General features: G+C 45.0%; 6 protein-coding genes across 6 annotated transcripts; 2 read left to right on the top strand and 4 right to left on the bottom strand.

Moving 5' to 3' along the window:
• Window positions 1–1,530: 1,530 nt before the first annotated feature.
• On the bottom strand, window positions 1,531–4,523 carry LOC134192087 (uncharacterized). The gene is made up of 2 exons (XM_062660774.1): window positions 2,555–4,523; window positions 1,531–2,072 (listed from the first exon to the last, which is right to left on the bottom strand). Exons 1-2 carry the CDS (start codon window positions 4,429–4,431, stop codon window positions 1,802–1,804), a joined length of 2,148 nt encoding a protein of 715 aa, XP_062516758.1. The 5' UTR covers window positions 4,432–4,523; the 3' UTR covers window positions 1,531–1,801.
• Window positions 4,524–10,090: 5,567 nt separating this feature from the next.
• On the bottom strand, window positions 10,091–12,187 carry LOC134192512 (uncharacterized). Its single transcript, XM_062661248.1, has 2 exons — window positions 10,173–12,187; window positions 10,091–10,101 (listed from the first exon to the last, which is right to left on the bottom strand). The coding sequence occupies exons 1-2, from the start codon at window positions 11,689–11,691 to the stop codon at window positions 10,091–10,093; spliced, it is 1,530 nt and encodes a 509-aa protein (XP_062517232.1). The 5' UTR covers window positions 11,692–12,187.
• A 118-nt stretch (window positions 12,188–12,305) lies between these two features.
• Window positions 12,306–13,893, bottom strand: LOC134192058 (putative 4-diphosphocytidyl-2-C-methyl-D-erythritol kinase). Its single transcript, XM_062660736.1, has 2 exons — window positions 12,945–13,893; window positions 12,306–12,349 (listed from the first exon to the last, which is right to left on the bottom strand). Exons 1-2 carry the CDS (start codon window positions 13,804–13,806, stop codon window positions 12,306–12,308), a joined length of 906 nt encoding a protein of 301 aa, XP_062516720.1. The 5' UTR covers window positions 13,807–13,893.
• Window positions 13,819–14,501, top strand: LOC134192059 (2-C-methyl-D-erythritol 2,4-cyclodiphosphate synthase-like). The gene has a single exon (XM_062660737.1). It carries the CDS (start codon window positions 13,861–13,863, stop codon window positions 14,344–14,346), a length of 486 nt encoding a protein of 161 aa, XP_062516721.1. The 5' UTR covers window positions 13,819–13,860; the 3' UTR covers window positions 14,347–14,501.
• Window positions 14,502–15,095: 594 nt separating this feature from the next.
• On the top strand, window positions 15,096–19,111 carry LOC134191962 (methionine synthase-like). Its single transcript, XM_062660615.1, has one exon. It carries the CDS (start codon window positions 15,171–15,173, stop codon window positions 18,921–18,923), a length of 3,753 nt encoding a protein of 1,250 aa, XP_062516599.1. The 5' UTR covers window positions 15,096–15,170; the 3' UTR covers window positions 18,924–19,111.
• An 888-nt stretch (window positions 19,112–19,999) lies between these two features.
• Window positions 20,000–25,100, bottom strand: LOC134192364 (uncharacterized). Its single transcript, XM_062661101.1, has one exon. The coding sequence runs from the start codon at window positions 25,047–25,049 to the stop codon at window positions 20,136–20,138; it is 4,914 nt and encodes a 1,637-aa protein (XP_062517085.1). The 5' UTR covers window positions 25,050–25,100; the 3' UTR covers window positions 20,000–20,135.
• Window positions 25,101–25,107: the final 7 nt, after the last annotated feature.

Raw genomic sequence — 25,107 nt, 5'->3', positions numbered from 1 at the left:
TGATGAAGGCTGTAATATCTAACTAAATGAAACGCAAACCGAAATTACGTTAGGTGCACTTGAATAAGAAATTAGAAAACCCGTGAACGCAGCAATTTTCTCTATGCATTGATTATCTCACTTATACATTTACGGTTTCGCAAGGCTGTCATAGAAGGCACAATGACCAGCATCCTATGTAAGTTTATTACTTAATCTTGTTTCTTTATGAGACACAGTGAAACTGCAATTGCTTTCGAACTCGACTCAGAGTCAGACTCATATAGAGATCTTTTAAATTACAGATGGACTTGGCAGAACCCGTTCGCCTACTATACGAATTATACTCGTATACCGAGCTGCTTCAGCGAAATCAAGATTTATGATACAGAAAATGCAGTCTAGGGTGCCAACAAAACTATATATTACGCAATTGACTATAACAATTCACTAGGCTAATTAAAGCAGTTGAAATCGTAAGCCGCTTTACAAGGCTCTGGACTGGAACGGCGGCGTCTCTTGTCGTGAGATGGTACATACCTTATTATCCCGTCTAGAAGGACAGGGGCTCTCATTATAACATTTGGAACTACGTGTCTTTGTACAGTGTGGTTAGGGAATAGGGTAGAAGCCATGGAATTCCTTGGAGGATTACAGACAAAGAAAAAAACTTCATGCACTGATAGCTACAGTTCTGATAAATTTTGTAGCATTTCTAACTGATGCACAATGTTACTGAAAATTATTTGTGAAGGAAGCAACCAAATCAGAAAAAATATGGCTATCAGTGATGTCTTCTTGCGTCTACAATCCTTCAGGGAATTCCATGGCTTCTACCCTATTCCCTAACCAAACTCTACAAACTTGTCAAAGCACATAGTTCCGAATGTTCTAAGTGCTCCTGCCCTTCTAGGCGGGGTAATACGGTATGCATGCGTATACATGCATGTGCGGTTCAGTGAAATAAACGTCCGCGTTGGCGAGTTGCCCCGGTGAAGGTTATAATTGGACTGCGAGAAACAAAAAGTTTCTTGTGTTGCTGACTTTTGCCAACTACTGCTGGTTTACAAATGTATAACTGTTGGTGTGGTAGTGTGTTTCATAATTGTTCTATTCTGAAGTTTCCCTGCGTTGTTCTGAAGAACAACACGCGCATTAGCAATATTCCTTGCAGCCTGTATGCTAGTACACTCTGTGTTAAAAAGTGCTGCAGATGGATCGAGCTATTTCTACTTGTTTGATCTTGCAGAAAGATTCTTTTGTCATGACGACATATGCATGAGGATTACAGGAGGAAGAGCTATACCACTCATTGTAAACGATAAAATAAACTCTTATAGCTACAGACCTGTCACGCGACAACTGGCCCTAGCAATGACTGCCTGGTCCGAGACTATAGGGTTAGGGTTAGGGCTAGGGTTAGGATTAGGGTTAAAGTTAAGGTCTAGGACCACTTACGGCAATACCGGACCAACTATGGCAAACACAACTGGTACATAGGGCCAGGCCCCCAGACCAGTTGGAGGTGGGGGACCAACTATAGTGTGACAGACCAATTTTGCTGCAATGTCTTCATTTAACCACTGCTCATCAAGCTACTGAGCAAGCGAAACCTGTCGAACATTCTTGTAGTGTATGAGTCAAACTACTAAACTTTAAAGAGAGCTATACATAAGATACACAGGAATATTGTAGTCAGAATCAATTAGCAAGAGCACCGCATATCTTGGCGCTGCTTAACATCTAACAAAGCATGCAGTTGCTTAATTCTACGAACATGCAGGTGCATGCTAAAGTCTCAAAAATCTTTGCTGCTTTAGTGTCAACAATCTTCTTGTCTTACTTGCGCGTTGTTGTTATCGATTTGAGAAATGCGTTGTAAACGCTGAACTATTTTGGAAAACGTAGGTCTTTGAGATGGATGAGCAGCCCAACATTTTTCCAATAGATCTCTATAAGATTTGGCGATGCCGCTGGGACAAGGGGGTCGCACTCCTGACAAGACGGCATCCTTGACGTCAGTAGTTAATCGAAAACTCATGTCGCAGTAAGGGACGACGCGAGCAGCTATTTCCCACATAACAATACCAAAGCTGTCACAGAAACATTTAAATTAATACTTGCATGTATACATAGTAAAACATAATTAAGTTAACTAAAACATAAATATGTGTGTGGACATGTGTGTGGACATGTGCGCGCGTGTGTGTGTGTGTGCCTGTGTGTGGTGCGGTGTGGTATGGGGTAGTGATGGTGGTGGTGGTGGTGGTGGTGGTGGTGGTGGTGGTGGTGGTGGTGTGTGTGTGTGTGTGTGTGTGTGTGTGTGTGTGTGTGTGTGTGCGCGCGCGCGCGTTGTAATAAAAAATTTGGTTCATCTTGGTGTCGGTGTGGTGTGGTGGTGGTGGTGGTTTGTGGCGGTGGCGGTGGTGGTGGTGGTGGTGGTGGCGGCGGTGGTGGTGGTGGCGGCGGTGGTGGTGGTGTGTGTGTGTGCGTGCGTGTGCGCGCGCGTGTGTGTGCATGCGCGCGCGTTTTATTAAAAATTTGTAAATAACAATGTAAATAACTATCGTTTTACCTGTAAACGTCTACAGCCGTACCATATGGCTTACAAGCGAAAATCTCTGGCGCCCTCCAAAGAGCTGCTCCTACATTATCAGACATGTCCCCTCCAGCAGAAAGTAATGGCACTGAAATATTGTCTTTCGAGTATTCTGTGGCGTTCCTCCGTTTTACCACCGGTTGTCTGTTGCCCTCGACTTTGACTAAACGAGCACATCCAAAATCAGCTACTTTGACTACCCAACTTGCGCTCAATAACAGATTACTACTCTTGAGATCACGATGAATCCTGGGAGGTCTCTGACTGTGTAGAAATTCCATTCCTTTGGCCGTATCCAGACAAAAACTCAGTTGCTGTTGTTTTGTAATTGTCACTTCTCTATTACGCAAGATCTTGGTCAATGCCCCATTCTGCATATACTCGACGACCAGAAACGGACAGTCATCTGTCTGAAATTGTCCGGCACCGATAAACAACACAATATTTTCGTGACGCATTGATTTCATTAACTCGGTCTCCCTCCTAAACTCTCTTTCAAATTCTTTAGTCCGCAGTTTCAGCTTCTTTACAGCCACAGTCATGTCCCGATAACGCGCTTTTTGCACGTCTCCGTAACTGCCAGGCATGCCGTCGTCGATCCTCTCTAACAGTTGCAGCTCGGAACAGCTGATCGTCCACACATTTCTCATTTCTTTCAGCTCTATTTCCTTGATAGTTTTCTGCTTTCTATACTTCAACATCAGACAGAGAAACACGAGCAGCACAACGAGCACGATAAGCACGACCGCAACAACCGCTGCAAACACGAAATAAGTGGGATAATGGCACCTGTCACCGGTAAAGCCAATGTCACATTGACATTCAGCCGACAATTTGTCTCCCAATTTTGCAACAAAGCATTGTCCGTGGCTACAGTAACCCTTACTACATGAACAGTCTTCAGGAGACGAAGCAGACGATCCGTTAGAAATCAACCCTTTTGGGCATTCAGTGCAGGTTTTTGCACCTTCTTGGGCATATGAGCTTTCATTGCATTGAGAGCAACGTGAAGTCTTCCAGTCAGAAGAGTATGAGCCATTTAGACAACCCGGTTGCATCTTCGTGATATATACGTTGTCTTGATACTCTAAGGTCAATGCTAACTGCAATCCATGTTTCTGAACGTCGCTGTTTATGTCCTGTTTAACCCCTATAATACTGTCTTTCCACGACAACAAATACTCGGGTTTGAAAGCGATGGACGCTGTGTGTTCTTCCCAGTACTTTTGACTGTCATTGTGTTGACCCAAATGTTTAAAGTCATTAGACATGACAAACGTGGACAAAAGTGATGGATTGTTGCAGCTCGCTTTGCTGTCAGATTCAGACTTTGATTTACCGATAGTGACGATTCTTTGTCCCAATATTGTAGCACGAGGTTTGCACAAGTCCATTATATTCAAGCAATTCCATGCAAGTACTTTACTTTCTGTTTGAGGTAACACGTTGTGCCACTTTTTGTTTCGCAGATCAAATATCCAAAGCTTTTTCGTGCATTGCAAAATATCTTGGAGCGGTTCAGAATAGTTTTTAACTGCAAATGATATCAAACGCATTCCTCCCCAAATAAGTAGCTTACCTGATACAAACAGAGCAATATGACCAAATCTTCCCTCTGGTGTTTTGTTATTTTTGGGGTTGGAATTTTTTGCCAGCAAACGCCAACGAACTTTGAAGTTAATCCGGCCAACGATTTCTTCGGGGGCCGTCAAAGTCAGTTGCCAAACATCGTTTTTCAATTTTTCTCTTCCTTGCTTATATAAATCGACAAATGCAGATATTGAATCATTCTTCTGATTTAAGATTCTGTTTAGCACTGTAACATTAAGAGAGACACCTCCAAAAAGGATCATAGATTTGCCATCTTCGATGTCCGTTAAAGCAGCGAAGATTCTAGGTTCAGGTCTAGAAGATGAATTAGAGCTGTCTGTCGCATTGAACCATTGTCTCCGCTCCAATAAATACACAAACACGTCGGCCACGGTAAAAGACAGAGTCAGTATACACTTGGAGCAATTGCTTGATGCTGATTTCGTTTTCTGGTACGCCCACACCGACGAACCGCCATATGTGACGAGTAACGACATATTGCTCTTCGGCGTGTGCCTAAATGTCATAAGGTTGGATGCAGTGTAAAACAGGGGACGAATACCAGTGGAAGTTGAGTACTGCCACCATATATGGCTGTCTAGATCCATCTCCCACACTGAATTCTTAGTTGTGTTGAGCCCAATGTGGTCAAAATGATGTTTTAGATCTCGAATTTGTTGTCCCAGTTCGGAGACCTTCTTGTCTGCAGTCGGTTTCTCCACACACTCAGTAAATTTCTTGTATAATTTGATAAAAGATGCCGTTAATATAGAATAATTTTGTAAGAGAGACGCGGACCACTCGTGGGAGGCACTCGCACTAAAAACGAGTCGTTTGTCCGCGACGTTCCACGAGGCGAGTGCTTGTAATGGCGGACTATTTCTCGGTGTCGGCCGAAGCTGCCAAGACCATATACCGTAACTCATCTCGACGTACCACACTCTCGTTGTCAGAAACGACGTGTGCGGTTCGACGCCAGCAAACACCAACACTTTCCCGTAAAGCGATACCGCATCGAAGGTCCTTAGCGAAACCGGTGCAGAACTTCCGGCCGACGTTGCATTTTCTATCCAAGATAACGGCTCTCTCAAAGTAAAAACGTGACCTGAAGTAATCTGGAGAGTTTGGTTGCTTTCTGGATAAAAGACAAAGGCGGAAGTGCTCGTTACTGGACTGTCAATGTCATCACTTGAACGATTCAGTTTCGAGTAATTATAAGCCCTTTGATTCCAGATTGTTTCCGAAAGATTAAACTCCCAAACAAATGACTCTGTAACGTATGGTTTACCTTGTCCTGTCCGAACAAATCCTCCAAACAAATACATGGTTCTGTTGTTTACGTTGACGGCACTGTGAAGGTATCGTCCGGAAGGCCACGAATGCTTCAGACTTTGTATATGCTCTTCCCACTCCACTTTTTTCTCCCCATTGCGCAAAGTTAACAGTTTCAATTCCCACAGTTCGCTTAACAGGTAAGGCGAATCAGAATTGGACGTTTTGGCCATCCCACCAAAAATGAAAATAGATGGTTGGCACATAGAATTTCCAACGTCGAAAGCGACGGCGGAATGGAAAGTTCGGGGAACAGGCTTAGAGCTCTCCGATGACACCGAAGTTTTATTCTCCCATTCTTCGGTTATTCCATCAAAAATCCAGAGTTCACCGGTAGGAGTCGGCAATGTTTCTAGATCAAATCCATACTCATGAACGTCATGGCTGACCCTCGAGTTCAACACCCCGCCGAACATGACGATTGTGTTGCGACATATCGTTGTGAGGGAATGGCCTAATCTGTTGGGAGGCTGGTTTTTCGACGAAAGACGAAACCACGAGTTCTCGGTCGGGGTGTAAATCCAACTGCCCCGTTGTGGAGACTTCTCGGAGGCGTAGAAATTCGTGTGTTCCCATCCACCAAACAACAAGACTCGTTCTAAATTGTCGCGTTGTTCTGGACTGTCTGTGACGTTGTAGCGCACGTAGACGGCCGCTTTGACGTATGCCGCCGGCCGCGGACAGTTTCGAAGAGAAGAGTACGTCATCTGCGGCTCGCTCCACTTGTTGATTCGTTTGGGATCCTGCAAATCAAATCGCAACCTATCACACTCGATTTGTATGTACACGCACAACACTGTTGTGTGAAATGTCGTCTTTCCTTGTATTTCTCTTGGCAGATGTCATGTTCAGATGTCTGACTCGATGACTGCAACATAAAACAGCAAACAAAACTAAAAATTTGCAAAGTGATCACGCACACGTTCCTCCTTCTCATGACGCGCAAAACTAGAAAACAGAAATCTCAGCGAACCCAGAGTACAAAGTATGTAATCGTGCTCTCTTGCCTTCATGCGATCACGCTCAGTCGTCCACCTAAACTTTAGCAAATTGTTGTGCCACCACAGAAAATGTACGTCAATCGTCTCTTGATAAACGAGAAATGAGTATATCTTAATTGGCACATGTCAAGTATATAATTCGTTTGCCAAACGTTGCGCAAGCGAAACCCTCTATCAAACGAATAATCGACCAGTTTCAAAAAAATTGTGCAAGAAACTAATAGAATAAGACCCCAAGGAAAGATCGAAGCACATGCAGAATGATGTCAATTGATATTGGCAAGTGATCAGACACTCTTAGAGTGTAAACGATAAGACGTTGCAAAATAGGCACAAGTGAAAAATAATTAGCTAAAATCGCCTCGAAAATTAAATACACATATACGAAGTCGATGACAAACCGATCTAGCACGACGTGTGAGTGCACTCGATGTGTCATGTACATCACCAACTTGTATTGCGAATGTGTACAACCGCAGGGCTTTCTCACAATATAATATTATGTGTGTTCTGGCGTTACGTGTGATGATACTTGTGTATATTGGTAAGAGACAATACAGAATATAGAAGACAATGGCTATGCGAGAAAGCTGTTTAGTTTGAAAATAATCTGAAAACGTTTCGTGCACAATCAAATGAATATCAATGCACAACGCTAGGAGTTTGTAGAATTGGATGCAAAGTCACGCCCCGCCCCTGCTGCAAAATCCAAAGTACCTGGTTTACGTCAGCATCCGGGCTATCCATTTCTAGTTAGAATTTCGTTTTATTTAATAGCACAAATAGGATACCGTACAGGAAGACAATACAGTAAAGCTATCGCAACGTCATGTTACAGTCAATATATCTGACAGACTCGATCCGATATCTAACTATCTGTCAGTCAGTGTAGCTTCCAACTGCACCACGAATGCGACGAAGACTATCAGAGTCCACTTTCCTTCACGTATTCTTTTCTGCTGACCTGCGCTAACATTGTCTCTAAATGCTGAACAATTTCAGTAAAATTTGGTCTTTCGGAAGGACACGTGATCCAACACTGGCTCATTAGGTACTCGTAGTTTTCTGAAACGTGGCTGGGACAAGTAGGTCGTACTCCAGCGAGAACTGCTTCTTTTATTTCTTTTATCCAACAATAGCCTTTGTCTTTGTAGGGTCTTCCACGGGCCACTACTTCCCACATAACAATACCAAAACTGTAAAAACATGATATATAGTAAATTAGCAATTGGATATTGATTGAGTGTGTCTATGTGTGTGAAGGTATGATGTGGCGCGGTGTGCGCGCGCGTGTGTGTGTGTTCGTGAGTGTGCGTGCGCGCGTGTGTGTTTGTGTGTGCGTGCGTGCGTGCGTGCGTGCTTTCGCGCGCGCGTGTGTGAGAGAGTGTACCTATACACGTCTACTTTAGCTCCGTAATTGGCACCGGCAAAGATTTCTGGCGCTCTCCAAAGCGCTGTACCCACGCTGTCAGAGAGTTCTCCGTCAGCTCTGAGCAATGGCACTGCAGCTTGCTGCCACTCTTCAGAAGTACTAGAAACAGTGGGCTGCTTAACCACGGGCTGTCTAGCCCTTACACTCTTTATTAAGCGAGCACTTCCAAAATCAGCCACTTTCACTACCCAATCAGCACTCAAAAGCAAGTTATTGCTCTTTAAATCGCGGTGAATCCTTGGTGGTCGCTGGAGATGAAGAAACTTTATGCCTCTTGCAGCATCCAAACAAAACTTTATCTGCTGTTCTTCTGTAATCATTACATCGGTGTCGTACAAAATAGTTGTAAGTGCACCATTCTGCATATATTCCACCACCAAGAACGGACATTCGTCTGATGCAAAAGCGCCTGCGCCAAGAAACAAGACAATGTTCTCGTGACGTATAGACTTCATTAGATGAATTTCTCTTTGAAATTCTCTTTCAAACGTTTTTGTGCGCAGTCTCAGTTTTTTCAGAGCGACTGTCATGTCACGATAGCGCGCTTTGTAGACGTCGCCGTAACTTCCCGGGGCACCGTCGTCTATTCTACCCATAAGAACAATCTCCGAGCCATTGATATTCCATGCTCGACTCATCTCCTCCAGCTCTGATTCTTTGAGAGCCTTCTGTTCCTTGTATTTTCTCATTTGTCTTACAAAAAATACTATTAGAACCGTAAATAGGATAAAACTAATAATGGAAGTGGTAATAATGATGGCATTAGTGGGATGTTGGCATCTTTTTCCAGTAAAACCAAAATAACATTGACAGGTAGCCGAAACACTTTCATCTAACTTTGCAATCGAGCAGCGACCGTGAATACAATATGCCGGATCACAATGGCAGTCGTACTTGGATCCAGCCGGCGTGTTGTGAGTAAACAAGCCCTTAGTAGGACACGAAGTGCATTTGGATTGCCCAGGAGCGGCATACGAAGTGCTATTACAGGGCTTGCAAACATTGACAAACCAATCGTCCGAATATTGCCCCTCCCCACATCCGGGAGTCATCTCAGAAATATACACATTGTCCTTGTAGTTAAAATGATTCGTCAGCTCTTGGCCTTTGCCTTGTTCGTCATTTCTGCTTCCCTGTTTAACGACTACAATTTTCTTGTTTCTTCCAAACAGAAAATCCGGCATGAAAGGCAAAGGAGAACCGTGCGGCTCCCAAGTTGATTCGTTTGACAATTCACCAATCATGACGGACAGAAGTGTTGAATTACGCGTACTAGTAGTAACTGTTGAAGGACGTGTACTAGTACAATGACCGTTTTCGTGTTGTGTATGACCTATTGCTATAATTCTAGAACCCAAAACGGTGATAGGCATTCCGCAAAATCCAGTTGGATTCCAGCTCAAACACACAGACTCACTTTGTTTATAAGTTGTTGCTTTCTGGCTGCTGATGTTCAAAACTAAAAGAGTTGACACACATTCTATTACAGTTGCGCTCCTATCTTGGGCTATCGCCATGCCACCCCAGATGACGACAATGTCTCGCACAGCGGCAGAACGATGGCCGATTCTGCTCGGTGGCAGGTCAGACTTGTCCTCCCACCTTCTCCACTCTACTTTGATACTTCTGTGACGACTGCTCAAGTTTGTCGACAGCAACATCTCCCAGACGTCAGTTTTAAGAAACTTCGAAGACTTCGTTAGAAATTTAAAAAAATCTGTTCCAGTCATATTCCTGAGAAAACTTTCTATGATTTGATTGTCTACTGCTGCACCTCCATACATAATAAGACGGCCATTCCCCATGTCTGTCAATGTAGAGAACAATCGCACACCAGGGCTCCCTTGAAAACTTGAAATTATCTTGGGCTTCGCCCACTGTCGCCTGTCTATAAAATAGACAAACACCTCGGACATGTTGAAAACCATAGGTATGCCTGCACGCGAATAAGACAATTTCAGCATTTTGTAAGTTGCGACCGACGATCCACCGTAAGTAACCATCATTCTCGACCCTTCGTATTCAGTAGTCGTACAGGTAGTGAAAAAGACAGGACGAATGTCAGTCGAAGTCGGGTACTGCCACCACATCCATTGCGTAACATCTATCTGCCAAACCGAATGGAAATTCTCTTCCACAACTTCACAACTTGTGCAACTACGAAAAAGCTTTGTAAAGGCGTTAAAAGACTCTACCAATAACTTGATCATATTTGTAGACTCTGCAGACAACAAATTACTTACAGAAATTTCGTTATTAATAAAAGAATCTCGTATTTGCGACCACACTTTTTTGAATTTTCCAGCCCAGCTGGGTGACGTGCTTCCGCTAAAAATGATTTGATTTCCTGCAAGGTTCCACGAAACTAGCGGGTGCACGGGAGGATCGCGTCTCGGCAGAGGACGAAGTTGCCATACCCATACGCCGTTGCTCTCCGCAAGCTCCCAAACGCGTATGTTTTGATAATTGTTGTGAGCTTCTATTCCCGAGAAAACAATTATTTTCCCATTTACAGACACGGCCGTAAAGTCTGTCATATCAACGGGCGCCGCATCGACGTTGAAGAGATCGTGTCTTTGCCAGAAAGGAGAAGCCGTCAGAGACAGTGAGAAAACGCAACGAGTTTGAATGAGAATAATCCTATTCTTATCTTTCTCGAAAACGAACGACGACGACTGTGCAGATGACGTCAATAGATTATATATGAGGGAAGATGCTTGCTGGCTGCGACAATACGATTTCCAGGTCCATTTCATAGACCTAACGTCAAGAGACCAAAACCTGTCTGCCTCAGCTTTCACGCTGGCAACGTCTAATACACCGCCATACATTATCATTTCGTTGCCACGGACGAAACTGAAATGAAGAGATCGCATTGCTGGCCACGGAAACTTTCGTTGGTGACGTGTCCATTGATAAGTGCCATTTCCGTCTCCACCATCAACACATTTCAGCTCCCACAAGTCGTCCAGCCTCTTGTCAGATAAATTCGTAGCACTCTCGCCTACACCGCCGAAAATGAGAAGAGATTGATGACAACGACACGCCCCACTAGAACTATTGTTAGAAGTGGAGCCGAAAGCGACTGCCGAATGAAACGCACGCCGAGGCGGAGAGTCATTTGTCACATTTATTTGCTCCCACGTTTCTTGTACTCCGTCGAATATCCACAGATCTTGTGTCGTCGAGGGGTCCCGACAACTACTGTTTCTAGAACTGCAGTCGCCGCAGTCTTTCCGATCGTATACATAAGAGTTCGTGTGTCCTCCGTATAGTACGACTTCGTTAGCACAGATTGTTGTTAGGGAATGCCCTAGTCTGTCTCGAGGTTGAAGTTGTGTACGCGGAAGACGAAACCAAGAGTTGACGATTGGAGTGTAGATCCACGTACCTCTCGGTTGTGTGATGGACAGTAGATCGAAAGCTTCCCATCCGCCGAATAGCAAGACACGGTGCAAACGATCGCGTTCTTCTTCGGGCGTTTGGTCGTCGTAGCGCACGTAGACTGCAGCTCTGATCTGTGCTGCTGGAGTTGGAGTGTTGAGTTGCCTTGATTGACTTATCTGAGAAATATTCCACTTGTTCACTGGTTTGTCAGGATAGAAATAATCCAGACTCCTCAAAAGGTTCAGTTCACTGTTTCTTTGTCTTACTTGTCCGTCACTGTCCGGCTCACGCACGTCTTTGGGAGCCGTTGGCACCTCTGCCGCTGTGCAGATGGTGAATCCCAAAAAGGAAAGAAATAGCACCCAGCTCATCCTTGAGTCCGAAACACTGCGCGTCTATTATCCTCTTGACTATATATACAGGAATCTACTGACACCAAACAGCGACAAAGTAATGGAAATGTTAGACTTGCGTATCTACACTGCTCATCATGTGACGCCATATATTCATAGAAATGTATAATTACGCAATGTAGAATATCGCGTTCCGTCTAACCAAGACGCAATCAATAGGTTGCACCTGACAGTGACCAACAAAAGAAATTGCCCTATACTATACGTCTTCAATTGGAAAGACATTCGCTTTCAGGCTCCACCCAAACGCGATTGTCGTGCAATGTATACGAGTGTATTAGAGCATCACCCGGATTCCTTTCGTAAATTGTCGTTACCGAGTGACGCCTCATTTACTATTGCACATTTTGCAGGCCAGCCCAGAAGTATGACGCGGCGAGAAAGGGTCTGGTTACACAAGACTACATCTGCCCGTAGCTTGATGCATGCGACTATGTACTCTAAAGCCTAGTCTTCTATGCCATCGTTTCCTAAATCTAGATAGTGAAACTTGTGGGCGGTACTTAGTATATATAATGTGATAATTTGTACTTTCACTTGTGGACCAACAATACGCAGTTAATAGGTAGCCGCTATTCCAATGATGTACAAAATGCTTGAACAGCCTTAAAGTTGCCTACAAGAGCACATTAATTACTGATATCATAACAGACGCGCTCACTAAACAATAAATGTATACAGAAAGTCACTTACCTAAAGCGAAAGTATAGATATCAATCATCTTAGATTCTATTAGAGTGCCAGAACCATGACCACTTTCTTTATGAGAACGTATATATATATATATATATATATATATATATATATATATATATATATATCCACCTATCTCGCTTGGATTTGATACTACTTCATAATGCCGAGATAATCTTGGCATTATGAAGTATTGAATCCATGGCAGTCGTGTATTGTAGCACCCTTGATGCTCAAATCAACATGGTAAGTGCCTTAACTCTTTCTAAGGCAAACATCTTACACCCTTGTTTATACCCTTTGTTTTAACTATGCATGTGCTCGCTATGCATAATATATAAAAATCAGATTTCAAAGTCAGATGCCTACACAATCAACTGATCACAAGTGACCCAAACAAATATGACGAAATCATTTTTGAAAATAAAACTAAAACTATGCAAACAACAGAGACATTATTACATAAAATATCATTACTGCCTATTGTGCACAACACGAAAACACTTGAACAGGTATACCTGCTCTGTCTGCAATGTGCATGGCTTGTGTCGCAGTGGTTTTGTCACAACCCAATGCATACATGGCCGGACCAGTACCCGACAATGCAAATCGCTGAGAGCAACCATGCTCTAAATTTGAATGAAATGAATTCCAGCCAGGAAACGCTTGATTTACCACAGACTTAAATACGTTCGCTAGATCATCATCAACCACAGTTTCCCGTCTTCTCACTTTCTCGGTCAACGATGAAGACACACATACAGCAGAGAAGTGAGCCGACGTAATATGTTTGAACAGAGTTCCACTCTTCGACAACCCTTCACCCTGACCGTCGGGATTCCATTCAGGCACAACAATAGTAACATATCCAGGTATTACTGCAGATGGCAACTGTGTGATCAACTCCCCTCTGCCCCCAACCAAAGCTGTTCCTCCAGACACTAGGAATGGTACATCGCATCCTACTTTCAAACTCAGAGAAACAAGCTCTGTCATACTAAGATTGAGTTTCCATAACGCATTCAAAGCTCTCAGAGTGGCGGCAGCATCTGATGAGCCACCAGCGAGACCAGCAGCAATCGGAATTTTCTTAGCTAGCTTGATAGCAGCTCCCAAGGAATTTCTTCTCCAACCTTTTGATACCGCATAGTCTCGCAGTTCCACGGCTGATTTGTAGACAGTGTTGTTTTCGTTGCTCAGTTCTTTCACGTTGCATTCGAAAGTTAGTGCGGAGTCGTCGGTCACGTGACATCGGACGACGTCGTGCAAGTCTACTGTCTGCATTACCGACATTAAATCGTGAAAACCATCGTTCCTTCTTCCTATTATTTCCAACGTTAAATTCAGCTTGGCAGGAGCTTTCTCCACTATTTGGTCCATCGAATGCACGTGATGTAGGCTTTAGCAGCGCTCCCGGATGCTGGCAATTGACAAATGGCTGTCTGTCGTGTTGGACTGGGCTACGACATCCATAAACTGGTTCCAGGAAGAAGACTGCTTTTAGGAGGGGTTGCTATTGAAAGTGACGTTGGACTGGACGGTCACAGTGATGCTGATGCACTTCTTCATTCCATCACTGACGCCATATTGGGAGCTTGTGGAGAGCCAGACATTGGAGAGATATTTCCTTCGTCAGATGACAAATGGAAGGGCGCTTCTTCCGTTATCTTTGTCAATGAAGCCGTTCAAAGAGCATCACAGAAAAACCTAGCAATACAAAATGTCGACAGTGTAATCATTGCTGAGAGACCAAAGCTGAGGCCTTGGAAAGAAAGTATTAGAAGAAATATAGCTGAAATATTAGGAATAGGTATTGATTGTGTCGGCATAAAGGCAAAGTCAAGTGAAGGTATGGGGCCTGTTGGAGAAGGCAAGGCTATTGAAGCTCGCACAGTTGTCCTCCTGAGTAGCAGAGTTTGATGCCATACTCTGTGATGATTGATGATAAAGTATACATGGCAAGTTGAGATTGTTTAGACAGACTACGCATTACTACCAGATTTTGATGTTAGCCGTTGCAATGAAATGTTTATTAGCTTTATAGAAATATTTTAATAATTAGCGAGTTGCATACAGCTTGGGTTGTCATTGTACTTCCTAGCCATGGTACTAAGAGTGCTGCCTTGTGTGTGTGTGTGTGTGTGTGTGTGTGTGTGTGTGTGTGTGTGTGTGTGTGTGTGTGTGTGTGTGTGTGTCTGTGTGTGTCTGTGTGTGTCTGTGTCTGTGTGTGTGTGTGTGTGTGTGTGTGTGTGTGTGTGTGTGTGTGTGTGTGTGTGTGTCTGTGTGTGTGTCTGTGTCTGTGTCTGTGTCTGTGTCCGTGTGTCTGTGTCTGTGTCTGTGTCTGTGTCTGTGTTCAGAGGGTTCTATGGCTTGCAACAATAAGTGATACACGAAGTCTACAGAAGTAACTCAAGATCCTGTCACATGTCACAAACTCGTAAATGGTCTAACGCGCGCTAGGCGTGAGATTTCAAAAACTTGCTACTATCAAACAGACTAACTATCCTAATTAAAATTTCAGTCAACTACTAATTAGCAGTAACTAAAATAGTAGAAGTGATCACCCTGCAAGTGACACTCGTACAACAAGTGATCACGCCTTTTACGCATGCCACAACACCACGTGGCGACTGTCAAACGTCCAGTATCCCGTAGATATCATGGGTGACTCAACGTATTCCCGCGAACACCGCAGCCCAGAACGCTTCACAGCGCACCTACAAGCAACACTTCAAGAGCGAATCATGATCCTAGACGGAGGTATGGGTACGATGATCCAACAGCGGCGTCTGACGGAGGAGGACTTTCGCGGCGAGCGGTTTCGTGACCATTCGAAGAATCTGCAGGGTGACAACGACCTCCTTTGTCTAACACAGCCGGACGTTATCGTTGAGATTCACAAACAGTATCTGTACGCGGGAGCGGATTTCATCGAGACAAATACATTCAACGCGACGAGCATCGCGCAGGCTGACTACGGATTGGAGCACGTGGTCTATGACATCAACAAGGCTGCCGCTCAGGTGGCGGGTAGAGCGGCGGACGAAGTCACCGCGGAAACAGGGGTCCCGAGGTTTGTGATGGGAGCAATTGGGCCAACCAATAGGACCTTGTCTATCTCACCTTCTGTTGAGAAACCCGAGTATAGGAATGTGAAGTTTGATGAGCTTAGAGAAGCCTACAAAGAGCAGGCACGAGGTCTGATGGATGGTGGAGTTGATGCAATTATTGTGGAGACAATTTTTGACACCGCGAATTCGAAGGCAGCTTTGTTTGGACTTGAGGAACTGTTTGAGTCTGAATACGAGCGACTTCCTGTTTTTGTGTCGGGTACTATCGTTGACAAGAGTGGACGAAACCTGTCTGGGCAGACTGCCGAGGCATTTGTTATTAGTGTGTCACATACGAAACCTATGGGTCTTGGTCTCAACTGTGCTCTTGGTGCGGAACAAATGCGGCCATTTATTGAGGCTGTTGCTAGATCAACAGAATGCTACATCGTGTGCTATCCAAATGCTGGCCTGCCAAATGCTATGGGGGAATATGATGAGACCCCAAAAACAATGGCCGGTCATCTCCAAAATTTTGCACAAGATGGTCTTCTTAACATCGTTGGAGGGTGCTGTGGTAGCAGACCTGAACATATTGAGGCTATAGCTTTAGCTGTCAAAGGATGCAAACCTCGTGAACGGCCACAGAACCTGTTTTCTGATATGCTTCTTCTCTCAGGCCTCGAAGCTATCAAAATTGGTCCACAGACCCTTTTTGTCAACATCGGTGAAAGATGCAATGTGGCCGGTTCTCGTCGTTTTTGCAGATTAATCAAGACAAACAAATATGATGAAGCTCTTAGTGTGGCCAAGAGCCAAGTAGAGATGGGAGCTCAAGTTCTTGATATCAACATGGATGAAGGCATGCTTGATGGAGTGGCAGCTATGAGCAAATTTGTCAACCTGATTACAACGGAACCAGAAATAGCATGTGTGCCTCTGTGTATCGATTCATCCAACTTTGCAGTGATTGAAGCTGGCCTAAAGTGTACACAGGGGAAGTGTATTGTCAACAGCATAAGTTTGAAAGAAGGAGAAGAGGACTTTGTGTCAAAGGCAAGAACCATCAAGCGATATGGAGCAGCAGTTGTTGTCATGGCATTTGATGAAGAAGGCCAAGCTACCGATGCTGAAAGGAAGGTTGCCATATGTACTCGATCGTACCGCATTCTAACTGACAAGGTTGGATTCAACCCGAATGATATCATTTTTGATCCCAATATTCTTACCATTGCCACTGGAATGGAGGAACACAACGAATATGGAATCACATTTATTGAAGCTACAAAAACGATCAAGAAGACTTTGCCTGGAGCACGAATCAGTGGCGGTGTATCAAATCTGTCTTTTTCATTTCGAGGCAAGGATGTTATGCGAGAGGCTATTCACACCGTGTTCCTATTCCATGCCATCAAAGCAGGCATGGATATGGGAATTGTCAATGCCGGCAATTTGCCACTCTACAATGACATTCCATCCAATCTTCTGCAGATGTGTGAAGATTTGCTGTGGAACCGGCATTCTCAAGCCACAGAAATGTTGCTTGAATATGCACAGTCTTTGATGGACAAAGGCAAGCAAACAGTTGCAACCGACGAGTGGAGAGATAATGATGTAGAATTCAGACTTGAGCATTCACTAGTGAAGGGCATCGACAAGTATATTATTGGAGACACCGAGGAAGCTCGTGTGTGTACTGATCGTTATCCAAGACCCTTGAATGTCATTGAGGGCCCTCTAATGAAAGGCATGAGTGTGGTGGGTGAGCTTTTTGGTGCTGGTAAAATGTTCCTTCCTCAAGTTATCAAATCTGCGCGAGTCATGAAAAAGGCTGTAGGGCACTTGATACCATTCATGGAACAAGAGAAGGAACAAATGAGGCAGCTAAGAAAACAGGCCAATGAGAAAGCGGGAGTCGAGATAGAAGAGGACGAGGAGGAGGAAGACCCATATGCAGGCACTATTGTTTTAGCAACTGTAAAGGGTGATGTTCATGATATTGGAAAGAACATCGTTGGTGTCGTGCTGGGTTGTAATAACTACAAGGTGATTGACTTGGGAGTTATGACTCCTTGTGAGAAGATCCTTGAAACAGCTCGTGAGAACAACGCTGACATCATTGGTCTCTCGGGTCTTATAACACCTTCGCTAGATGAAATGGTTCATGTTGCCAAGGAGATGGAACGTACACAGTGCAAGTTGCCTCTTCTCATTGGAGGTGCCACGACCTCAAAGGCACACACAGCTGTGAAGATTTCTCCACGATACCATCAACCGACTATCCATGTTCTAGATGCATCAAAGAGTGTGGTTGTTTGCTCTGCTCTGATGGACAGCAACTTGAAGCAAGAATTTTTTGAAGAAATTGTAGAAGAGTATGCTGACATTCGTGAAGACTACTACGAATCCCTTCAGGACCGTCGGTATTTGGGCCTCCAGCAAGCACAGAAGTTGAAGCTAAAACTAAAGTGGGATGAATTTGAGCCGACTAAACCAACATTTCTTGGCACAAGGACTTTCAATGATTATGATCTCTCATCTCTGTTTCCATACATTGACTGGAAGCCATTCTTCGACGTCTGGCAGCTCAGAGGCAAATATCCTAATCGTGGATACCCCAAGCTCTTCAATGACAAGCAAGTTGGCGAGGAAGCCAAGAAAGTTTTCAATGATGCTCAAGCCATGTTGGAGAAGGTCCATGCTGACAAGTCACTCAAAGCATCAGGGGCTATAAGTTTCTTTGCTGCACAAAGTAGTGGTGATGATATCCTGTTATATCAAGATGAAGAGGCAGCGCAGAGGAATGACGTACTGGCCACATTGTATGGACTGAGGCAGCAAGCAGAAAAGGAAGCAGGTGACACTTCTCCATATCTGTGTTTGTCAGATTTTATTGCTCCGATCGAATCAGGGATTGTAGACTACATAGGTATGTTTGCTGTCTCGGCTGGATTTGGGTGTGAGGATCTCTCTTCCAAACACAAAGAAGTCTTCGATGACTACAACTCCATAATGGTGAAAGCTCTTGCTGATAGACTAGCTGAAGCTTTTGCAGAGGAGATGCACGAGCGAGTACGCAAAGAGTTTTGGTGTTATTCTCCTGAAGAAACTTTGGATGCAAAAGCCCTCCACGGCGTCACCTACCAAGGTATTCGTCCAGCACCAGGCTATCCCAGTCAACCAGATCACACAGAGAAAGAGACAATGTGGGATCTGATGGCAGTAGCTGAGAACACAGGAATTATACTGACCGAGTCTTTGGCCATGGATCCTGCTGCATCAGTCAGTGGTCTTTACTTTGCTAATCGAGAGGCCAACTACTTTTCAGTTGGGAAGATAACGAGAGAGCAGTTGCACAGCTATGCCAAGAGAAAGGGGGCTACAGTGACAGACATGGAAAAGTGGTTGGGATATTGTCTTTCTTATGATCCTGATGATGAAGATTGAACTGATAGGGCCAAAAGAACAGTTTTTGTTTTGAGATATATGTATCATTGTAACATTTATTAATTTATTTCATTATTTGACTTATCGAAGTCAACATTGATTGCACTACTATGATTTTAAGTTCTAAAGATTGGCGTTCTCACATGTAGGGCTTTAATTTTAATGAGTCTAATAAAGTTCAGACCAGACGTCTCGTTGTTGCGCGAGTGAACTGGACATGCGAGCGCTTATTAAATTTCCCGCCTGTCATGCGCATGTTTCTTTACCATTTCTTCTTTCGTTATGAAGTCTCTTCGAGGCTGAAACAGAGCTTGTCTTGTCTATGTTTAGATATCACTTACCTCAGCTGGCCAGCCTCTGTCCTCTCTTTCGTTCTCAACACAACAACAGACGTATACATATATAGTACCTACTGACGTCAGAAAAGTCACGGTAAGTATTCACCACAACGTAAGACGGACGCCTTACTTAGTAAAACACCGGCTGGACTTCGAGGTAGCAGCTATTGGTTACTCCCAAGGCCCCAAACAGTTGAAACGGAGTTGGTAAGCTCTGCATGGTAGGTAGACTTACCAGCGCGTGTGCCACACAGTTTACACGTGATGCAGCGTGCATGTGATACCTTAAGAAGTTAGTTGTACAGGAGACTTTTCATTTTACAAATAAATAAATAGATTGATGAAAATAATATTTTAAAAATTAATTACTTAATCAATTAACGGTAATAATTTAGCACTACATGGATGGGTCTCTATAATGACTACCTAGTAGACTCTCTACATGTACAAACATCGATCATTCCATAATAGTGTAGTGGAAAACGTATATTCCCGGATACTGCACGGACCTTGTAGATCTAACGTGATGATATACAGTCAGATGGATACGTGAATATGCACCGTACAGTACATGTGTAGATTCGTACGTACGTGTCTGTAGTGTTGTACCGTGTGTCTAGACAATGTTGCACACAGACACGAACAAACACAAACATTTATCTCTAATTTAGGTTTGTGTGAGACTACAGTGGGAGCATGACTACTTTGAACTATTGCGCTTAAACTGCTTCGTCCAAGACGCACAAGGAGCCTCTCCACGAGGACAAGAGTGCAATCTGTGTATCTATCTATTCAAGTCAATCAACATGCAAATGTCTGAAATTCAAATACAGTGAGTTCAATCTATAGATTTATGGTCACCAGTTCCACTTAATTATTTAGTGAACATAATAGTAATGCGTAAATTATTACTGATGAATCGACCACCGTGATCAGTAGCATACACCTCCAACGTTCTTGTTTGGTAGCGAGGATGTGGTCTTAGTGCCCAATTTGCGTACACCACTTCGTTTATAATTTTCTGGTATACTTTCTGGTCTGCGGGACCCCACAAGGTAATACCAAAGTCACGAGTATCCATTGATATACTGTGGCGCTGGAGAATGTTGGTGACGTCGTCGTCTAAGTGCGGGAGCGTTAATTCTTCCAAGCAGTACCTGGACTTTGCCTTGAACCGTAAACAGTCTCTTGCTGGGTCGCTCAGAATTTGACCCGGGAGAATGCTCAGCCCCCAAAGGCTACCACTAAACATGGTTGGAGAGTTAGGACCTCTGTAGCCTACGTACAGGTTGCAGATAGTACTCATGCGCAGTCTCCATGGTAGCTTGGTTGAGAACGACTGCTTGGTGACTCGATTGCCTTCCTTTATGTAGTGCAGACTGGCTGCAAGAGTCGTATCGTCGACGTGCAGTGTCACTACGCGGTTTCTCACGTTCAGAGTGAGGTGATGCCACTTGCCGTCGTCGATGTCTGCTGTAAATACTGTGTAGGCTTGTTGGCGAGCCGAGCCACGCTTCGTCGACGGTGTATGGACAAACTTGATAGTCTTTTGAGACGAGTCGATCTCGATGCCCCACGAAACGAAGCCCATTTCTACACAAGCGAAGACGAAACCTTCATCTTTACCCTCCTGCTTGATAAAGGTTGTAAACGCCGCCTCATTGGCTGAAAACAATTTCCCAGTTAAGCCTCTGACCACAGCATTTCTGACATCTGCAGGCGACGCGTTACTAAGGTTAAGGACGTTTGTGAAATCTCCCAACGACACCAACCGTCCACCCACGAGAAGAGGAGCCGACAGGAGGTGAACCATGTCCGGGCTATCCACACAGAGCAAGTTGCGTTCTGCCGCATTGAGTGCGACTTCGCATTCGAATCGCACGCCCGTAAATGGAATTGTAATGTGCGGACGAGATGTCAGCTCTACACTCACCATATCGATCACCTGGCTCTTGGAATCGTGAAGGAAAGTGACGTCATACAGCGCGGGGTACCCACCGAGGGTCTCCCTGCGAGACAAACGTTTGATAGGATAACTCGCGTCGAGAGACAAACGTCGACCCGCCGACCGAACGGCCACGCTGGTTTCAGCAACCGTCACGTGCTTTTCGTTCTCGACGATATATTGCACCCGACGTGGTCGGTTGCGCGGGAAGTCGTGCACGTTGTCGTAGCTCACTGACCTCAGCATCGACTCCACGTCCGATATGTCGGCCACTCCGTAGATTCTCAACGCCGTACTCTCGTTGAGTGATCGTACGCTCCACACTTGCCTGTCGTACTGCTCCGAAATTAGCAAGCGGTCTCTACACGCCAAAAGACAACGCAAGTTGCTTTCATCGACGGCCTGTCCGATGACGACAGCGAATGCGGCCAGTTTGCCTTGGAATGGTTGGCGTCGTTTCGAACCCGAGTGGGTAGAGTTTCCGCCGATGCTTGTCTCTGGTGCTGCTTGGGCCGGACTCGAGCTCGGTATGTGCTTTCGGAACGGCAGGAGGTGACCGTCCAGATAGAGACGAGCAGACGACGAGTTGGCGACTGTGAAACAGAGGTGATGCCACGTTTGTCGGAGAACGGGCAAATCCCACTGCAGCGTGACAAAACCTTCGTCCGTCCACACGGATATCTCAACGGCCCGCTTTCTCACCAACACACTGATCACTTCACCGTCCGGCGACCCTTTCCTGAATATGACGCCCGGCGTTTCCAGATATACCCAAGCTAGGATAGAATAGTAAGCCCCAATAAACTCCGTGGGCAATACGGTCGACGGTATGTCGACTCTGTTTGTCGCATTGAAGTGAAACCAATAGCGAAAATCTTGGAATCGCTGGGGTACGTGTCTGGTCCACTGTACGTTGCGAGGGAGGAGATTGACGGCCCGCGTAGCGCCACATCTCTGCAGCTGGACATCGACGTCGTACGAATTTCGGTCGCAGAGAGAAGCGTCTAACTGTACGAGTGTATTGTAAGGAGACACGACGCCATCCATATCCTGTAGTTGTAGACTAGGCGACACCAACACACTTCCTTGTGATAAAAATACTGAAGTTACTTTTGGAAACAGAAAGGTTGGGGAGTAAAAGTTGCCCCTCGGTAGGTCTACGCGAAGTCTTTTTGAATCCGTATTTACACCGTCCGATGCGTCTACGTTAATCCATCGACGGACATCGCGTGTGTCCAAGTGGCGGTTGACGTAACCGATGTGACGTAGAGCTGCTTGCATGTCTTCACTAGAAGGACTAGAAAAGGTTACCTTTCCCGGTGAGTGTACGACAGATACACGTTCCACTGCGTCGACCGTACCAATGGCTTCGCCGCAGTTCATCATACAGCCGACGTCCAGTTGATTAGCCGCAGACAAGCCGAGTGACAAACCGGCCAGTCTTCCCGTCAGTTGCCGGTCTCCGACCTTTGATGCTACTCCGATACAGACCCGGTCTCCTGAAAAACTCGAAAAATATTTGACGGCCGAATGCGATTCCTGCTTTTGACCGTCTACGTAAAGAGATATGTTGGGGTAGTTGATTGCCACCACTAGATGATGCCACTGATTGTTATCAATTAAATACGGTTTCTTTAACAAGAAGCGGTGTGAGTTTACGACCCCGTCGATGAGACGATATCGTACAGTAATTCTGCTTTTTCGTTCTAGTCGAATAGCTAACAGGTAATAGCTGTCCCATCGATGTAGAGTGAAGATGGTGCCCATAGCCGCAGGTCCGATGCGTATCCATGTTTGTACTGTCATCTTCATAAGCATAAAATGTTTTGAGCCGTCAAATCTACTGCAGTTGCCGGGAAACATTTTGCTAAATCTAACTGCTCCCCACTCGCCTTCAAACCGATCTGCGGAAAAGACCTTTGACGTCAAAATACTAGTGGTCTGCTCCATACACAGTATTGGAACGGGTGCCAATACTCCGGCCTGACAAAACCGACCAGTGAATGGTGACCGTGGGCCTCTCTGTTGATGCAACGAAAATACGACGGTGTGTGTCTGAGGCATTGGATCGTCGTCGTCTGTGTAGGTGACGTTGCTGCTGACGTTAAGGATTGTTCCTGTACTAAAACGAAACGTTGAATGAGGGAATGTAACTTGTGGTGGACTGTCGTTCTCGTTTAGAACCCGGATAATCACGGTACCGCTAGCGGTTTTTCTAATTTTTCCAGAGTCAGACGCAATTACAGTCACGTTAAACGTTTTATCATCGAGCCGTTCATAGTCCACCATCTTGGTTAAATATATTGTGCCATTGGGAGATGTTTTGAAATGGGGATGAGGCAACGAGAACATCTTAACCATGCCATCTGGTCCCATGTCATTGTCTGTGACATTAATTACCACCACTACACTACCATTTGGCTGCGTTTCTTTCAAGTCGACCACAGTAGTGTAACTGTTGCCTTCCTCGAATCCAACAAGGACTGGACTGTGTGCGTTTCTGTACAAAACGTTGACCATAACGCGCGCTGGTTTAATCGAAATCAAACCTCCACCATCTGTAGCACTCACATTGAAAGTCACGGTGACAGGCAACTCCCTGTCGTCAGTCAATGTCACAACACCCAAAGAGTCGATAGCAATCGGAAGGGACTCGTACGATTGAATGTTGTATGAGACTATTTCGGAATAGTTAGAATGAATATAATCGTCGTCCTGGGCTTGTACGCTGAGAATGCGTTTGTTCTCAGAATAGAATAGAGCTTCAAAATCTACCGAGATGGTTATGTCATCCTCGAGGTAGTAAGGTGGGTCGTTTGTGTCGATCAATATGATGGAAACCGGCCAGTGAAATCTCAACACATCAGAAGACTCACTAGCTCTCTCTCTGTCTTGTACGAGAACGGAGAAGTTGTAGGCTGAGCCTGGTGGTGCCTTGAGATCTGCAGTTTGCACAATAGCCCCCACTAAGGGATCTGGCAGTGAAAAGGGAAAGTTGTGGTATCCAATAGGCATATAGTAGTATAAGACATCGGTGTGGTCGTCATCACCAGCTTTCAATGTAATTACAGGATCAGAAGAAGGGGGCCTATCCCATTCTATTTCAACAAATTTTGCGTCATCAGTGACACCGTCTGGAAACCGAGGTCTGTTGTCGTTGACGTTTGTAATGTAAATGGTCACGTCGACCGCATTGCTCTCGAATCCTCCTCCGTCGACCGCTACCACAGAGAAGCGATGTTCTAACTGATCTGATTCGAAATCGAGAAGTCGAGTGTTGTAGACGTGACCTCGTGATGTCACGTTAAAAGGCGCAATGAAGGGAGAAGGTATGTAGTACGAAACGACTTCCCCGTATATAGATCCTCCATCGCGATCTGTACTGTTGAGAACCACCACCGATTCGAACACATTTTCACTAACAGTTGCCTCGTAGCTAGTCTCAACAAATTCAGGACGAAACTCGTTTCTATCCAACACGGCCACGTCTAACCGCGCAGGGAAGCGTGTCTTCAATCGAGGTTGTCCAGAGTCTTGGGCAAACAGCTGCAAAGAATGATGTTGCTGCGTTTCGAAGTCGAGTTCTTGTACACTGATAATCCAACCCTTGCCTCTAGAACTGTTGTAGTCAGCCGCAAAGAGATTCGATTCGAGGTATGGTGTTACTGTACCATTGGCACTATCCGGGTCATCTTCGTCGGTCAAGGTGAATTCGAAACGCAACACGGATCCTTCGTATACTGCCGTCTCGTAGAGTTTCGACGCGAATCGGGGTGCGTCGTTAACGTCCGTGATGATAACGCGGACTCGATGGCACGACTTGAGGTCGCCATGAATCGCCATGACACTGAGATTGTAACTCGACTGTCTTTCGAAGTCGACCGACGTGACTAACCCCACA

The sequence above is a fragment of the Corticium candelabrum genome, chromosome 16 (assembly GCF_963422355.1).
Source record: "Corticium candelabrum chromosome 16, ooCorCand1.1, whole genome shotgun sequence".
Taxonomy (NCBI): Eukaryota; Metazoa; Porifera; class Homoscleromorpha; order Homosclerophorida; family Plakinidae; genus Corticium; species Corticium candelabrum.
This window is presented reverse-complemented; position numbering and strand designations above follow the sequence as displayed.

Excerpts from the sequence above, each read along its gene's own strand:
- LOC134192059 (XM_062660737.1), top strand. The coding sequence starts at position 13,861 with ATGGCTGTCTGTCGTGTTGGACTGGGCTACGACATCCATAAACTGGTT.
- LOC134192058 (XM_062660736.1), bottom strand. The coding sequence starts at position 13,806 with ATGGACCAAATAGTGGAGAAAGCTCCTGCCAAGCTGAATTTAACGTTG. Across the intron at positions 12,350-12,944 it reads GCACATTGCAGACAGAGCAG|GCAACTTTAAGGCTGTTCAA; the intron begins GTATACCTGTTC and ends GTGCTCTTGTAG.
- LOC134191962 (XM_062660615.1), top strand. The coding sequence starts at position 15,171 with ATGATCCTAGACGGAGGTATGGGTACGATGATCCAACAGCGGCGTCTG.
- LOC134192512 (XM_062661248.1), bottom strand. The coding sequence starts at position 11,691 with ATGAGCTGGGTGCTATTTCTTTCCTTTTTGGGATTCACCATCTGCACA.
- LOC134192364 (XM_062661101.1), bottom strand. The coding sequence starts at position 25,049 with ATGGCGATTCATGGCGACCTCAAGTCGTGCCATCGAGTCCGCGTTATC.
- LOC134192087 (XM_062660774.1), bottom strand. The coding sequence starts at position 4,431 with ATGATCCTTTTTGGAGGTGTCTCTCTTAATGTTACAGTGCTAAACAGA. Across the intron at positions 2,073-2,554 it reads ACGGCTGTAGACGTTTACAG|CTTTGGTATTGTTATGTGGG; the intron begins GTAAAACGATAG and ends TTTCTGTGACAG.